General features: G+C 46.4%; 2 protein-coding genes across 2 annotated transcripts in view; both read right to left on the bottom strand.

Annotated features, from left to right (window-relative positions):
• Positions 1-2,304, bottom strand: part of LOC311121666 (beta-mannosidase-like) — a 51,807-nt gene extending 49,503 nt beyond the window's left edge. Inside the window, exon 1 of the mRNA XM_084196125.1 lies at positions 1,899-2,304. Within this exon, the coding sequence (XP_084052251.1) occupies positions 1,899-2,114 (216 nt within the window). The 5' untranslated portion in view covers positions 2,115-2,304. The remainder of the gene's footprint in view (positions 1-1,898) is intronic.
• Positions 2,305-6,038: 3,734 nt separating this feature from the next.
• Positions 6,039-15,367, bottom strand: part of LOC311121671 (ubiquitin-conjugating enzyme E2 D2-like) — a 28,812-nt gene continuing 19,483 nt past the window's right edge. Inside the window, exon 7 of the mRNA XM_084196130.1 lies at positions 6,039-7,090. Within this exon, the coding sequence (XP_084052256.1) occupies positions 7,045-7,090 (46 nt within the window). The 3' untranslated portion in view covers positions 6,039-7,044. The remainder of the gene's footprint in view (positions 7,091-15,367) is intronic.

Raw genomic sequence — 15,367 nt, 5'->3', positions numbered from 1 at the left:
GGCTGGGTAGTATACCTTATTTCACTATATACCGGAATTGATACACGGACCGGTTTGGCTTTCTACTTTACCTTCTAAAACGACACTTGAATGTTTGGTTTGTTAAATGTGATACGCTGTGTGTAACGTCCATTTTCATAATTTACTACTTGAATCATCTACGTCTCTCTCTCCCTCTCTACACAGACCTAGCCCCGCCCCCTGTCACTCAAGGAGCACATGTGTTGTTCCTCGACCACGAGACGCTTGCGTTCAGTCGGCATGGTCAATGCAGCGCATGCAACAATGATGCTGTTTCCACTTTGCTTCTTAATATAAATCCAGAAGCGTTCTATAATTACACTATTAGTTTGTGTTTCTTACATCTGCAAACAGCTAGTTTGTCTTTTCTTAGCAAGTTGTGGCTAAATTGTGTTAGCCACTAATGCTAATAGCTAGCTAGCTAATAAATGTACTGAGTCAGAGCAAACATAGCTTGCTGATACCAGTGATGGTGTCGGTTTGAACAACAGACCAAAGAGGATCAGGTGAAGCATGAATACAGTAGCTACATGAAGTAGCTAAGAGAAAATATTTAATGTAGCAAAAGATTATAGGGTCCCCTAGGAAACACTGACCAACACTTTGGTTCCTACCCTGTCACAATAACTCCTCCCTGGCATTTTCATTAGTTGTCATGTCAAACAACACTGTATTCAAAGTGCCAACTACTATATTCTAACTATATAATTTGAATAATCATTCTATTTCCATGATTCCAACAGCTCACCCAAGTGTTTAGAAGTGTCAGAGCACCTTACCGATCACTGCACCTGTACACAGCCCATCTGTAATTAGCCCCCCCCAACTACCTCATCCCCATATTGTTATTTATTTTGCTCATTTGCACCCCAGTATCTCTATTTGCACATCATCTCTTGCACATCTATCATTCCAGTGTTAAAACTAATTGTAATTATTTTGCCCTATGGCCTATTTATTGCCCTACCTCCATACCTTACTACATTTGCACACACTGTATATATATTTTCTGTTGTATTTTTGACTTTATGTTTTTTACCCCATATGTAACTCTGTGTTGTTGTTTTTATCGCACTGCTTTGCTTTATCTTGGCCAGGTCGCAGTTGTAAATGAGAACTTGTTCTCAACTGGCTTACCTGGTTAAATAAAGGTTAAATAAATAATAATAATAAAAAATAAATATAGAATCACAAGTCAAATCGCAAATGCAACATTTGGTTAAAAATAAGGCCTTGATTTTTTTCCAAAATCGTGCAGCCCTACAGTGCAGGAAATGCAAAAAATGTATAAAAATGCTGGAAATTATTTTTGGTTGAAGTTTAATTGAACAGTATAAAAATAATCAGAATGGAGAAAGACCCACTGAAATAACTTAGTGACGTATGTGTTGCCACAACCTAGCGTCACGCACCACTCATAAAGAAAATATAGAATTTGTATTATTCAAAAACATAAAACACCGTCAAATTAGAAAAATACCATTTGATATTTTGGACACAAGTTCAATAATTATATTTATCAACAGAGATGCAGAAGGTGTAAAGGAGAAGAAGTGAAGTGTCGGTTCAAAGTTGTAAAAAATGCATTATTAAAGGAGCCTGACTTCTGTTTCATGATGATGAATTGACGATGAAATAACCACCATATTACAGCGATCATGTTGGTTTTGGTGAGGACCACTTTTTGTGATTACTATACGTAAACTGGCCAGTAGATGACGATAGTATTGGTGACTGCTTTCCTTTCGACCCCCACTCGCCCATCCTCCGGTCGCCATATTGGGCTGTAGCTACCCCCTTCTCGCTCACCTGGCTAATCTTAAAATAATCAGTACAAACCAAAAGGGGAAGACGGAAGACATCACGACTCTTCTCACCTTGATAAAGCCCTGTTTCAGGAGAGCTGAGTGTACACACCCCGGTACCTCTGCAGGAAGCGACAGAGACCCATTTGAGTTCTGTATGGTCCATTCCCCGTTCAGGCTGAGTTGCTGCTGCTCTTCTCTGGAAACATTGTATCCGAAAAGGACGTGAAAACTCCAGACATAATAAAGGACAACAAAAATGCTTCCTCTTTTTCTAAACGCGCTCATGTTGTGGCTTCTGCAGCGAAAAGTATCTAGTCAGGTTTCGAACATTTAATACGAACCAAATGATTTATCAACATGTATTACTGCATAAAAATAAAAAAACGTTTAACATCAAACACTGATTATAAACGTTATAAAAACGCTGTATGTTCTCAGTACAAACTGCTTCTTTCTTGTTGTTAAAAAATCATGTGACCATACATATCAGCTGATCCATGGCACATCACGTGGCAACATCTTCTTCTTCTATGGTATATTGGCGATCGCACAATTTAATGTGCATTCCGCCACCTACTGTGCGGGATGGAAACAGGATTCCCCAAAATGGAATCAAAATACCCCCCAGAAACTACCAAATAAATATATATATATATATATATATTAACTAAACTAAAATCAAACAATTTTTCTGGAAACAAATGTATAAAACAGATCTGATCCCTACACAGGCTCAAGGGGAACCTGGGAGGGCTGTTCTTCCGACGCCAGTACCACTTGCAAGTCTTCACTTTTCTGCCGCACCCACAATAATATCGAGTTTCTTAGATTTCTTTGAGACTTGTGCCGTACAGTTTATAACCGTGGCAATGAACGCCACAAAATCCACCTTTTTAACACACAGGGTATCTTGTGACTGGCAGAAAACATTTCATTTTACATTTACATTTTAGTCATTTAGCAGACGCTCTTATCCAGAGCGACTTACAGGAGCAATTAAGGTTAAGTGCCTTGCTCAAGGGCACATTTACGTCATTTAGCAGACGCTCTAGTCCAGAGCGACTCACAAATTGATGCATTCACCCTATAGCCAGTGGGATAACCACTTTACAATTTTTTGGGGGGGGGGGGGTAGAAGGATTACTTTATCCTATCCCAGGTATTCCTTAAAGAGGTGGGGTTTCAAATGTCTCCGGAAGGTGGTGAGCGACTCCGCTGTGTGTGTGTGGGGGGGGGGGGGGGTAGAAGGATTACTTTATCCTATCCCAGGTATTCCTTAAAGAGGTGGGGTTTCAAATGTCTCCGGAAGGTGGTGAGCGACTCCGCTGTGTGTGTGTGGGGGGGGGGGGGGGGTAGAAGGATTGCTTTATCCTATCCCAGGTATTCCTTAAAGAGGTGGGGTTTCAAATGTCTCCGGAAGGTGGTGAGTGACTCCGCTGTGTGGGGGGGGGGGGGGGGGTAGAAGGATTACTTTACATTTCCTACAGGCTGTAGCGTCCTCTACCATATCTTCACTAACATCACTTGTTTTCTCAATTATTTTAATCGCCTCCGCATAGAAGATTCGATTGGTCGCTCTAACTTTTGCCACTCCTGCACCCTTCCAGGGCACTCCAGGAACGGGATGATGATCCCCACCACAATTGCAACACCGTCGTCCTTCTACACAGCGTTCTTCAATAGACTATGTCCGTCTGCATACTCTTGAAAAATTGCCAAATCCTTTACAATTGTTACACTGCAGTGGTTTGGGGAGGAAAGCGCTCACATTGTTACACTGCAGTGGTTTGGGGAGGAAAGCGCTCACATTGTTACACTGCAGTGGTTTGGGGAGGAAAGCGCTCACATTGTTACACTGCAGTGGTTTGGGGAGGAAAGCGCTCACATTGTTACACTGCAGTGGTTTGGGGAGGAAAGCGCTCACATTGTTACACTGCAGTGGTTTGGGGAGGAAAGCGCTCACATTGTTACACTGCAGTGGTTTGGGGAGGAAAGCTCTCACAGCGTATCTTACATAACCAAGCTTCACATGCGCAGGTATTTGCTCTTTATCTCAAAACCACAGGACCGACAGACTTTCTTATTTTTCTCCATTCACCCAGCGGGTCAGACGCCGGGCACCAACATTCACCCAGCGGGTCAGACGCCAGGCACCAACCACACCTGGAATTCTCTTCAGGTACTCAACCTGAACATCCGTCGTCACCCCTGAGATGACTCCTTTGACGGGTGCTCTTCTCCGAAGTTCAAAACACAAAACTTCTGTTGTCCGGATTCTTTTGAGGCCTCACTGCAATTCTTCAGAAATACAATGAATCAAAATAAGACCACTCCTGGTCACTCTGACAGACTGCACTTTTCCCAGCACCTACTTCACCATTCGACACCTCAAACAGGTCTCCCACATACGCATCTTTACTCAACAAACGCTTCCCAACAAGAAGCGATTCATTATCATTCATACACGTATCCTCCACTCCGATTTTAGACAACTTCCTTTTTGTTCCAGTTTTAGATACTACTGTTGTCCATTCAGAACCTTCATCTTCACCAACTTTTCTCGACCCGCTGCTTGATTCGAACTCATCATCCACTTCTGCCATATTTCCCAATGTGGCAACATCAAAACAGGTTTGGAGCAAAATTATTTCCTTCCTCTCATTGGTCAGATGGATCATGATTTATAATAATCAGTGCTTTACAATATGCAATAATAGCCATTAGGAATTTACATGATATACTGAAAGCCTATGGAATTTACATGATATCCTGAAAGCCTATGGAATTTACACATCTCTTTTCTGATGGCAGGGATTCGTTTCAATGGATTAACCTGGGGTCTTTCTTACTTTATTCATATAAATATGACACTGCTTGATACTACCAGGGCTGTGCACAGACCTTTTGGGGGGAATGTGCAAAAAAAAAATATATATATATATTTTCCTGCAACTGCGGTCCCAGGCTCAGACTGGGCAGTTATTCCAAGAAGAGGGGAAAGCAGCACAATCTGACGAGGAGGGAAAGCAGCACAATCTGACGAGGAGGGAAAGCAGCACTATCTGACGAGGAGGGAAAGCAGCACAATCTGACGAGGAGGGAAAGCAGCACAATCTGACGAGGAGGGAAAGCAGCACAATCTGACGAGGAGGGAAAGCAGCACAATCTGACGAGGAGGGAAAGCAGCACAATCTGACGAGGAGGGAAAGCAGCACAATCTGACGAGGAGGGAAAGCAGCACAATCTGACGAGGAAAGTATTTTTTCTAAACCATTTTGAACTCAAATAAATGCTGAATTTATTAACAATGACCAACACAATTCCATTCAAAATAGAAGATTGTTTCTTACAATTGTGGAAAGCCGTTTTAACATCCACACAGTGTATTAGCTACACCCATCTAGTACTGGGCCTACCCCCCACGTTGCCTCCAGAACAGCCTGGACGGGTGACCAGCCTGGACGGGTGACCAGCCTGGACGGGTGACGCCAGGCAGGATGGGGCCATGGACTCACGCAGCTTAAGCAAAATCCTGACTCTCCCATCAGCATGATGCAACAGGAACCAGACTTAATCGGACCAGGCGATATTTTTCCACTCCTCAATTGTGTTCACTGGAGCCACTTCTTGTTTTTAGTTGATAGGAGTGTAACCCGGTGTGGTCGTCTGCTGCCCATCCATGACAAGGCAAGGACCGACGAGTGCCGTTCTGCGCCGTTAATTGCCTGTTTGTGACCTGCCTTCTAGCTGCCACTGACTGGATGTTTTTTGGTCTGCCTACGGCGGCCTTTCTCAATAGCAAGGCTATGCTCACTGAGTCTGTACATAGTCAAAGCAATTACATTTTAATCGATGGCAATTTGAAGAGATCCTGAGGCCCATTTTCTTAAGGTATCTGCATATCTGTATTCCCAGTCACGTAAAATCCATAGATTAGGGCCTAATGAATATATATCAATTGACAGTTGCATGTATATTTTTGTTCAGTATAGTGAGACATGAACTGGGTAGATAGTGGAGTCAAAGATTATCAATATACATTACTGATTTCCTCTTCGTTCAGTGCTGCCTGACTCTCCTCCCCCCCCCCCCCCACTCTAGGACCCCCCCCCCCCCCCCCCCAACCACTACATATAAACTCAACAGATCGCACACAGGTGTATATAGATCATTTACAGTAGCCAACGATAAAATTGGTAAGAATCTACAAAGTGTTTATGATTTAACTTTTATTGATGGGAAAACTAAAAAAAGGCAACAGAGGCACCAGTTGATAAGTTCAACCGTTAGCTCTGCATAACGTCTCAGGGCTACAAGAAGACAGTGTTTTAGGTAGGTGACTTAACTATAAGCTCTCAACTTCTAAAACCATCAAAAAGATAAAAGCTTTAATTTAATATTTTTTTTTACCCCATTTGCCCTGCAATGTATCCACTTCATATGGATACCACCCCCCTATTACTTATATCTCCATTAACATGCATAAAATACATTACATTTCTTATATTTTCCTGACTGTGGATGTTGTTGACTCATACCGCAGCATTGTCTGTCTGTTCACACATCTGGTTATGACGTGGTAAATATTCTCTCAGGCCATGGGGGGGGGGGGGGGGGGGGGGGGGGTCGATAACAATATTAAAAGCATTACACTGCTGCCAAACGAAATGGCACCCTATTCCCTATATAGTGCACTACTTTTGACCAGGATCCATAGGGATATTCCCGTAGTAGGGTTCTGGTCAAAAGTAGTGCACTATATATATATAGGGAATCGGGTGCCATTTCAGACAGCCAACATCACACACACCAGTGGGTGTATCCTGAAGAGACATGTCTGTCGGTCTGTCCGGTCCGATCAGGTGCCTTTAACGTCTTGTGGTTTAGTCTGATAACCAAGGAGGCCAGCGCAGGCAGGCCAGCCGGCACGGCTGTGTACTGTTGTTGCATGCTCAACACGGAGAGTTCAGAACCCATGAAAGACTTTACATTACATTTTTTTTTTGGTTTTTTCCCCCCACTTAAAATGAAAATGGTACACGCCGACTGTCCAAGCAGGAAACACTATCTTTTTAATAGCACATGAATGAAAGAGTGAAAATGGGAGCAAAATGGGTCTAATTCAATAACAAAAACGAGAAGAAAAAAAATTAAAACCAGCAATTGAAGTTTGACTCCAGCTACGACGACGTTCTCCTTCAGATGATCCGTGTCATCACATGGCGTATTTCTGCGTCCATTCTCTTGCTATTCTGCTGTATCTGTAGGAGAGAGAACACAATACATGATGCGGTCCAAATGGCACCCTGTTCCCTATATATTACACTACTTTTGACCAGGGTCAGAAAGGGGGCCATTTGGGACGCAAACAAATCTAGCTGTTCATCAGGAAATCCAAAACAGACAGTCATCAGAGCAGGTTCATCTGTATAGAACAAATGAACGGCGCCGGAGATTGCTGCCGTTTTACGGAATCCTAACCAATGGTGCTATTTTGTGTGTTTTTTTCCCCATTGTTTGTAGCTTATTTTGTACATGTTTCTGCCAACCGTCTCTTATGACCGAAAAGAGTTTCTGGACATCAGAACAGCGATTACTCACCTCCAACTGGACAATGATTTTTTTCTTTAACGAGTCGAACGCGAAGGATTTAATGCTGATACCAGACCAGGCCCAAATCCCCGTCATTCACATGAAGAAGAGACGCCGATACAGGGGACGCAGGTCCGGGTGCCTTGTGAGAATTAGTCGGCGAGTGGGTAACGCGCCTCTACCATTCGTCCTATTGGCCAACTTCCAATCACTGGAGAATAAACTGGATGAGCTCCGTTCGAGACTATACTACCAACGGGACATTAAAAACTGTAATATCTTATGTTTCACCGAGTCGTGGCTGAACGACGACATGGATAATATACAGTTGGCTGGGTTTTCTGTGCATCGGCAGGACAGAACAGCTGCCTCCGGTAAGACGAGGGGCGGCGGTCTATGTCCATTTGTCAATAACAGCTGGTACGCAAAATCTAATATTAAGGAAGTCTCGAGGTTTTGCTCGCCTGAGGTAGAGTATCTCATGATAAGCTGTAGACCCACTATCTACCAAGAGAGTTTATCTATATTTTTCATAGCTGTATATTTATCACCACAAACTGATGTTGGCACTAAGATTGCACTCAATGAGCTGTATAAGGCCATAAGCAAACAGGAAAACGCTCATCCAGGTGACACTCCTATTGGCCGAGGACTTTAATGCAGGGAAACTTAAATCCGTTTTACCTCATTTCTACCAGCATGTCACATGTGCAACCAGAGGGGGGGGGGGGGAAACTAGACCACCTTTACACAACACAGACGTGTACAAAGCTCTCTCACGCCCTCCAAATGGCAAATCTGACCGTAATTCTATCCTCCTGATTCCTGCTTACAAGCAAAAACTAAAGCAGGAAGCACCAGTGACTCACTCAATGCAGAAGTGGTCAGATGACGCAGATGCTAACCTACAGGACTGTTTTGCTAGCACAGACTGGAATATGTTCTGGGATTCATACGATGGCATTGAGGAGTACACCGCATCAGTCACCGGCTTCATTAATAAGTGCGCCGATGACGTCGTCCCACAGTGACTGTACATACAGACCCCAACCAGAAGCCATGGATTACAGGCAACAGCCGCACTGCACTAAAGGATAGAGCTGCAGCTTTCAAGGAGCGGGACTCTAACCCGGACGCTTATAAGAAATCCCACTATGCCCTCCGACGAACCATCAAACAGGCAAAGTGTCAACACAGGACTAAGATTGAATCCTACTACACCGACTCCGACGCTCATCTGATGTGGCAGGGCTTGAAAACTATTACGGACTACAAAGGGAAGCCCAGCCACGAGCTGCCCAGTGACACGAGCCTACCAGATGAGCTAAATTACTTCTAAGTTCAATTCGAGGCAAGTAACCCTGAAGCATGCATGAGAGCACCAGCTGTTCTGGACGACTGTATGATCACGCTCTCCGTAGCAGATGTGACTAAGACCTATAAAACCGGTCAACATTCACAAGGCCGCAGGGCCAGACAGATTACCAGTACATGCACTCAGAGCATGCACTGATCAACTGGCAAGTGTCTACACTGACATTTTCAACCTGTCCCTGACCGAGTCTGTAATACCTACATGTTTCAAGTAGACCACCATAGTCCCTATGCCCAAGAACACCAAGGTAACCTGCCTAAATGACTAACGACCCGTAGCACTCACGTCTGTAGCCATGAAGTGCTTTGAAAGGTTGGTCATGGCTCACAACACCACCATCATCCCAGAAACACTAGATCCACTCCAATTCACATACCACCCCAACAGATCGACAGATGACGCAATCTCCATTGCACTCCACACTGACCTTTCCCACCTGGACAAAAGGAACACCTAAATGAGAATGCTGTTAATTGACTACAGCTCAGTGTTCAACACCATAGTGCCCTCAAAGCTCATCACTAAGCTAAGGACCCTGGGACTAAACACCTCCCTCTGCAACTGGATCCTGGACCTCCGGACGGGCCGCCCCCAGGTGGTAAGGGTAGGCAACAACACATCTGCCACGCTGATCCTCAACACGGGGGCCCCTCAGGGGTGCGTGCTCAGTCCCCTCCTGTGATCCCTGTTCACCCACGACTGCGTGGTCAAGCACGACTCCAACACCATCATTAAGTTTACTGACGACACAACAGTGGTAGGCCTGATCACTGACAACGATGAGACAGCCGATAGGGAGGAGGTCAGAGACCTGGCAGTGTGGTGCCAGGACAACAACCTCTCCCTCAACGTGATCAAGACAAAGGAGATGATTGTGACAGGAAAAGGAGGGCCGACCATCGAGAGCATCCTGACTGGTTGCATCACCGCCTGGTATGGAAACTGCTCAGCCTCCGACCGCAAGGCACCACAGAGGGTAGTGTGTACGGCCCAGTACATAACTGGGGCCAAGCTTCCTGCCATCCAGGACCTCTATACCAGGCGGTGTCAGAGGAAGGCCCTAAAAATTGCCAAAGATTCCAGCCACCCTAGTCATAGACTGTTCTCTGCTACCACAAGGCAAGCGGTACTGGAGCGCCAAGTCTAGGTCCAAAAGCCTTCTTAACAGCTTCTACCCCCAAGCCATAAGACTCCTGAACATCTAATCATGGCTACCAGGACTGGCTACCCCCCCCCCCCCCCTTTCATTATTTTACTTTAGTTCCTTACTAATCAGTGACCAGGGCCTGTATTCATAAGGAGGGGAGGGGAGTTCCTTACTAATCAGTGACCAGGGCCTGTATTCATAAGGAGGGGAGGGGAGTTCCTTACTAATCAGTGACCAGGGCCTGTATTCATAAGGAGGGGAGGGGAGTTCCTTACTAATCAGTGACCAGGGCCTGTATTCATAAGGAGGGGAGGGGAGTTCCTTACTAATCAGTGACCAGGGCCTGTATTCATAAGGAGGGGAGGGGAGTTCCTTACTAATCAGTGACCAGGGCCTGTATTCATAAGGAGGGGAGGGGAGTTCCTTACTAATCAGTGACCAGGGCCTGTATTCATAAGGAGGGGAGGGGAGTTCCTTACTAATCAGTGACCAGGGCCTGTATTCATAAGGAGGGGAGGGGAGTTCCTTACTAATCAGTGACCAGGGCCTGTATTCATAAGGAGGGGAGGGGAGTTCCTTACTAATCAGTGACCAGGGCCTGTATTCATAAGGAGGGGAGGGGAGTTCCTTACTAATCAGTGACCAGGGCCTGTATTCATAAGGAGGGGAGGGGAGTTCCTTACTAATCAGTGACCAGGGCCTGTATTCATAAGGAGGGGAGGGGAGTTCCTTACTAATCAGTGACCAGGGCCTGTATTCATAAGGAGGGGAGGGGAGTTCCTTACTAATCAGTGACCAGGGCCTGTATTCATAAGGAGGGGAGGGGAGTTCCTTACTAATCAGTGACCAGGGCCTGTATTCATAAGGAGGGGAGTTCCTTACTAATCAGTGACCAGGGCCTGTATTCATAAGGAGGGGAGTTCCTTACTAATCAGTGACCAGGGCCTGTATTCATAAGGAGGGGAGGGGAGTTCCTTACTAATCAGTGACCAGGGCCTGTATTCATAAGGAGGGGAGGGGAGTTCCTTACTAATCAGTGACCAGGGCCTGTATTCATAAGGAGGGGAGTTCCTTACTAATCAGTGAACAGGGCCTGTATTCATAAGGAGGGGAGGGGAGTTCCTTACTAATCAGTGACCAGGGCCTGTATTCATAAGGAGGGGAGGGGAGTTCCTTACTAATCAGTGACCAGGGCCTGTATTCATAAGGAGGGGAGGGGAGTTCCTTACTAATCAGTGACCAGGGCCTGTATTCATAAGGAGGGGAGGGGAGTTCCTTACTAATCAGTGACCAGGGCCTGTATTCATAAGGAGGGGAGGGGAGTTCCTTACTAATCAGTGACCAGGGCCTGTATTCATAAGGAGGGGAGGGGAGTTCCTTACTAATCAGTGACCAGGGCCTGTATTCATAAGGAGGGGAGTTCCTTACTAATCAGTGACCAGGGCCTGTATTCATAAGGAGGGGAGTTCCTTACTAATCAGTGACCAGGGCCTGTATTCATAAGGAGGGGAGGGAGTTCCTTACTAATCAGTGACCAGGGCCTGTATTCATAAGGAGGGGAGGGGAGTTCCTTACTAATCAGTGACCAGAGCCTGTATTCATAAGGAGGGGAGTTCCTTACTAATCAGTGACCAGGGCCTGTATTCATAAGGAGGGGAGGGGAGTTCCTTACTGATCAGTGACCAGGGCCTGTATTCATAAGGAGGGGAGGGGAGTTCCTTACTAATCAGTGACCAGGGCCTGTATTCATAAGGAGGGGAGGGGAGTTCCTTACTAATCAGTGACCAGGGCCTGTATTCATAAGGAGGGGAGTTCCTTACTAATCAGTGACCAGGGCCTGTATTCATAAGGAGGGGAGTTCCTTACTAATCAGTGACCAGGGCCTGTATTCATAAGGAGGGGAGTTCCTTACTAATCAGTGACCAGGGCCTGTATTCATAAGGAGGGGAGTTCCTTACTAATCAGTGACCAGGGCCTGTATTCATAAGGAGGGGAGTTCCTTACTAATCAGTGACCAGGGCAAGTATTCATAAGGAGGGGAGTTCCTTACTAATCAGTGACCAGGGCCTGTATTCATAAGGAGGGGAGGGGAGTTCCTTACCAATCAGTGACCAGGGCCTGTATTCATAAGGAGGGGAGGGGAGTTCCTTACTAATCAGTGACCAGGGCCTGTATTCATAAGGAGGGGAGGGGAGTTCCTTACTAATCAGTGACCAGGGCCTGTATTCATAATGAGGGGAGGGGAGTTCCTTACTAATCAGTGACCAGGGCCTGTATTCATAAGGAGGGGAGTTCCTTACTAATCAGTGACCAGGGCCTGTATTCATAAGGAGGGGAGGGGAGTTCCTTACTAATCAGTGACCAGGGCCTGTATTCATAAGGAGGGGAGGGGAGTTCCTTACTAATCAGTGACCAGGGCCTGTATTCATAAGGAGGGGAGTTCCTTACTAATCAGTGACCAGGGCCTGTATTCATAAGGAGGGGAGTTCCTTACTAATCAGTGACCAGGGCCTGTATTCATAAGGAGGGGAGTTCCTTACTAATCAGTGACCAGGGCCTGTATTCATAAGGAGGGGAGTTCCTTACTAATCAGTGACCAGGGCAAGTATTCATAAGGAGGGGAGTTCCTTACTAATCAGTGACCAGGGCCTGTATTCATAAGGAGGGGAGGGGAGTTCCTTACCAATCAGTGACCAGGGCCTGTATTCATAAGGAGGGGAGGGGAGTTCCTTACTAATCAGTGACCAGGGCCTGTATTCATAAGGAGGGGAGGGGAGTTCCTTACTAATCAGTGACCAGGGCCTGTATTCATAATGAGGGGAGGGGAGTTCCTTACTAATCAGTGACCAGGGCCTGTATTCATAAGGAGGGGAGTTCCTTACTAATCAGTGACCAGGGCCTGTATTCATAAGGAGGGGAGGGGAGTTCCTTACTAATCAGTGACCAGGGCCTGTATTCATAAGGAGGGGAGGGGAGTTCCTTACTAATCAGTGACCAGGGCCTGTATTCATAAGGAGGGGAGTTCCTTACTAATCAGTGACCAGGGCCTGTATTCATAAGGAGGGGAGGGGAGTTCCTTACTAATCAGTGACCAGGGCCTGTATTCATAAGGAGGGGAGTTCCTTACTAATCAGTGACCAGGGCCTGTATTCATAAGGAGGGGAGGGGAGTTCCTTACTAATCAGTGACCAGGGCCTGTATTCATAAGGAGGGGAGGGGAGTTCCTTACTAATCAGTGACCAGGGCCTGTATTCATAAGGAGGGGAGGGGAGTTCCTTACTAATCAGTGACCAGGGCCTGTATTCATAAGGAGGGGAGGGGAGTTCCTTACTAATCAGTGACCAGAGCCTGTATTCATAAGGAGGGGAGTTCCTTACTAATCAGTGACCAGGGCCTGTATTCATAAGGAGGGGAGGGGAGTTCCTTACTGATCAGTGACCAGGGCCTGTATTCATAAGGAGGGGAGGGGAGTTCCTTACTAATCAGTGACCAGGGCCTGTATTCATAAGGAGGGGAGGGGAGTTCCTTACTAATCAGTGACCAGGGCCTGTATTCATAAGGAGGGGAGTTCCTTACTAATCAGTGACCAGGGCCTGTATTCATAAGGAGGGGAGTTCCTTACTAATCAGTGACCAGGGCCTGTATTCATAAGGAGGGGAGTTCCTTACTAATCAGTGACCAGGGCCTGTATTCATAAGGAGGGGAGTTCCTTACTAATCAGTGACCAGGGCAAGTATTCATAAGGAGGGGAGTTCCTTACTAATCAGTGACCAGGGCCTGTATTCATAAGGAGGGGAGGGGAGTTCCTTACCAATCAGTGACCAGGGCCTGTATTCATAAGGAGGGGAGGGGAGTTCCTTACTAATCAGTGACCAGGGCCTGTATTCATAAGGAGGGGAGGGGAGTTCCTTACTAATCAGTGACCAGGGCCTGTATTCATAATGAGGGGAGGGGAGTTCCTTACTAATCAGTGACCAGGGCCTGTATTCATAAGGAGGGGAGGGGAGTTCCTTACTAATCAGTGACCAGGGCCTGTATTCATAAGGAGGGGAGGGGAGTTCCTTACTAATCAGTGACCAGGGCCTGTATTCATAAGGAGGGGAGGGGAGTTCCTTACTAATCAGTGACCAGGGCCTGTATTCATAAGGAGGGGAGTTCCTTACTAATCAGTGACCAGGGCCTGTATTCATAAGGAGGGGAGGGGAGTTCCTTACTAATCAGTGACCAGGGCCTGTATTCATAAGGAGGGGAGTTCCTTACTAATCAGTGACCAGGGCCTGTATTCATAAGGAGGGGAGGGGAGTTCCTTACTAATCAGTGACCAGGGCCTGTATTCATAAGGAGGGGAGGGGAGTTCCTTACTAATCAGTGACCAGGGCCTGTATTCATAAGGAGGGGAGGGGAGTTCCTTACTAATCAGTGACCAGGGCCTGTATTCATAAGGAGGGGAGTTCCTTACTAATCAGTGACCAGGGCCTGTATTCATAAGGAGGGGAGTTCCTTACTAATCAGTGACCAGGGCCTGTATTCATAAGGAGGGGAGTTCCTTACTAATCAGTGACCAGGGCCTGTATTCATAAGGAGGGGAGGGGAGTTCCTTACTAATCAGTGACCAGGGCCTGTATTCATAAGGAGGGGAGGGGAGTTCCTTACTAATCAGTGACCAGGGCCTGTATTCATAAGGAGGGGAGTTCCTTACTAATCAGTGACCAGGGCCTGTATTCATAAGGAGGGGAGGGGAGTTCCTTACTAATCAGTGACCAGGGCCTGTATTCATAAGGAGGGGAGGGGAGTTCCTTACTAATCAGTGACCAGGGCCTGTATTCATAAGGAGGGGAGTTCCTTACTAATCAGTGACCAGGGCCTGTATTCATAAGGAGGGGAGTTCCTTACTAATCAGTGACCAGGGCCTGTATTCATAAGGAGGGGAGTTCCTTACTAATCAGTGACCAGGGCCTGTATTCATAAGGAGGGGAGGGGAGTTCCTTACTAATCAGTGACCAGGGCCTGTATTCATAAGGAGGGGAGGGGAGTTCCTTACTAATCAGTGACCAGGGCCTGTATTCATAAGGAGGGGAGTTCCTTACTAATCAGTGACCAGGGCCTGTATTCATAAGGAGGGGAGTTCCTTACTAATCAGTGACCAGGGCCTGTATTCATAAGGAGGGGAGGGGAGTTCCTTACTAATCAGTGACCAGGGCCTGTATTCATAATGAGGGGAGGGGAGTTCCTTACTAATCAGTGACCAGGGCCTGTATTCATAAGGAGGGGAGTTCCTTACTAATCAGTGACCAGGGCCTGTATTCATAAGGAGGGGAGGGGAGTTCCTTACTAATCAGTGACCAGGGCCTGTATTCATAAGGAGGGGAGGGGAGTTCCTTACTAATCAGTGACCAGGGCCTGTATTCATAAGGAGGGGAGGGG

The sequence above is a fragment of the Coregonus lavaretus genome (genome assembly GCF_964263955.1).
Source record: "Coregonus lavaretus genome assembly, contig: HAP1_SCAFFOLD_728, whole genome shotgun sequence".
In the NCBI taxonomy this organism is placed as follows: domain Eukaryota; kingdom Metazoa; phylum Chordata; class Actinopteri; order Salmoniformes; family Salmonidae; genus Coregonus; species Coregonus lavaretus.
Note: the sequence above shows the minus strand (reverse complement) of the source record. Positions and strands in the feature narration are given on the sequence as shown.